Source organism: Aplysia californica, unplaced genomic scaffold (genome assembly GCF_000002075.1).
Source record: "Aplysia californica isolate F4 #8 unplaced genomic scaffold, AplCal3.0 scaffold00092, whole genome shotgun sequence".
Classification (NCBI taxonomy): domain Eukaryota; kingdom Metazoa; phylum Mollusca; class Gastropoda; order Aplysiida; family Aplysiidae; genus Aplysia; species Aplysia californica.
Window position 1 is genome coordinate 723,628 of NW_004797362.1, and position 2,362 is coordinate 725,989.

General features: G+C 39.1%; 1 protein-coding gene across 1 annotated transcript in view; it reads right to left on the minus strand.

Moving 5' to 3' along the window:
* LOC101847325 overlaps nucleotides 1-2,362 on the minus strand; it is a gene marked incomplete in the record, with an annotated part of 98,606 nt that overhangs the window by 4,210 nt on the left and 92,034 nt on the right. The window contains 2 exon segments of the mRNA XM_035968864.1: nucleotides 124-238; nucleotides 2,219-2,248. Coding sequence (XP_035824757.1) covers nucleotides 124-238; nucleotides 2,219-2,248 — 145 coding nt within the window.

Here is a 2,362-nt window from a genome sequence, read left to right on the forward strand (position 1 = left end):
AGAGAGAGAGAGAGAGAGAGAGAGAGAAAGACAGGCAGAGAGAGAGAGAGAGAGACAGACAGAAATAGACAGAGACAGAGAGGCAGAGAGAGACAGACAGACAGAAGAACTGACGAGACTTACAGCGGGTCACACTTATAGTAGCCGAAGTTGGCATCGATACACTTGCATTTCTTCTCACAGCCATCCTGCCATTCGTCTCCAGTGTTATATTCTTTACCACCGTACGGGCACACACCTGGAGATTGCAAATTTTAATAAAAGATAAAAATCAAGTAAGATAAATTTGAAGGAAATCAAATGAGTTAGTTATAAAGAAATAGCATGTCTATGGCATTCATTCTGGAGTTCTGTAGTGGCTCAAGGCGCTTCCATAAGACCAATAATAAACCCCAACAACCCCAACAACAAAAAAGAAAAAAAAAGACATGAATCAAAGTTTCCTACCCATTCAAAGATCATCAGTTCTTTCAAATAGCCTACATATACACATGTAATTTGACAAAGAATACACACCCAGGCACATGCACACACACACACACACACACACACACACACACACACACACACACACACACACACATACACACACACACACACACACACTCGCACACAATTACAGTGATTACTGTTCATCTCATCAAATGAGTCAGTGCCTAGAAAAGCCATTCTGGGACAGTCGATAAACAAAAAAGCAAAATACTTAAGAAGCGATAAATGCAGGTCTTAGGTCACTGAACACAAAGTAAAAGCTCAGAATGTCTTTTTCTCGCTGGGAAAAATAGAACGCAACAGGAATAATAAGGAAAAGAGTAACTTTATATATTTCTGAATCCTTTCAAAACGAGCACTGTCATCACTTCCTTACAGTTCTTTATGACCCCGCTTCCACTCCAGACTACTGCTTATAGTAATAATAATAATAACAATATATTATTGCATTTATATAACGCTCAACCTCGATTAAAGTACACAGGGTCTTTTTTTTTAGTAAGAGTTTTACGGTGCTCACAACTGCTTAAGATCATATGAGTGCGCGGGACACATTTAACTTTTTACATTGGTAGGAAATTTTAAATTTTGCCCGGGTGGCGGCCAAAGCCTACTCTTATCGATTTTTGACCACCAAGGGATCTTTAACGTGCACAACTTGCACACGGGCCGTCCGAGATTTTTCGCCCTTGTCTGAAAAGGCTAGTTGTCAGGGAAGTGGCTGAAATCAGCAGTAAGAAGGAGCCAAGGAGTAGCAGTAGAAAGGTTGCAGAAAGAGTCAGGAGCCCAGAGGAGGGGGCAAAGGAGGTGAGGGGGATGGGAGCAGTAAGTGGAGACGAAAGAGGACGACATAACATTGCAAGAGAGCAGGAAAGGAGATGAAAGGAGACAATTTTAGAGAGAAAAAAATTCGGTCACTAACCGAATTCGAACCCGGAACCTTTGAAGGAGAGGGCAACACCTTAACCTCTAGGCCACGAGAGCCCCCACACAGGCTCAAGGCGCTTAACAATGCAACAGTGACATACAATCAATACATTGTGTTCAGACTAAAAGAAAATCTCTCTCTAAATGTTCATCTCATTAATTTGAAAACAGATTCTATTTTAGTTGACATTTGAATGAATTAAAGAGTTTGATCTCTCTTAAACTACTCGGCAAAGCATTCCAGATACTTCTTGTTAACTCACTGAAGACGCTTATTCTGGTCATTTGTTTGAAGACGCACTTTTTGACATCACTTTAGAAAAGAAAACTTATCCTCATTCATGCAGAAATGTCATTCTGTTTGCTTTTATCTGAAGCTTAAAAAGGCAGACTACAACTTGCATACTATGAACTATGCAAACTTATGTTTCTGATTCGTGCATGGTGGTTCGTAATGAGCCACATCAACGCCTTTGGTCCGTTGCCGATCGGGCATATAACCCTTGTCTGCTACGTCCTTAAAGTGTTCAGTAAACCACCTTTTTCAATTTGTAAAAAACAGCCTTTTCTCCTCAAATACTCAACTACACAAGACAAATATGTATGTTAAAAGAAAACATTCAAATTCAAAGTTTCACCTCACAACTAACAGCTGTAACACACGCGACATTGAGAAACACTGACTGACATAGTCACGCTGATTGACACATTGACAAAAACATTGTTTTCTTCTTCGGGACTTTTTGTTTCAAAACATAGACTGTTTACAATGATGCAAAAAAATTAAAATATATCTTACGTTTATGTTGTCCAATGGTTCCATTGAAACCTGCAATCAAAGACAAAGAGCAATACAGACATTCGTTGGAGTAAAATCATATTTAGGGTGGAAAATGTTTTTTTGTTAAAAAAATTAAATTAAAACAACACACACACACACACA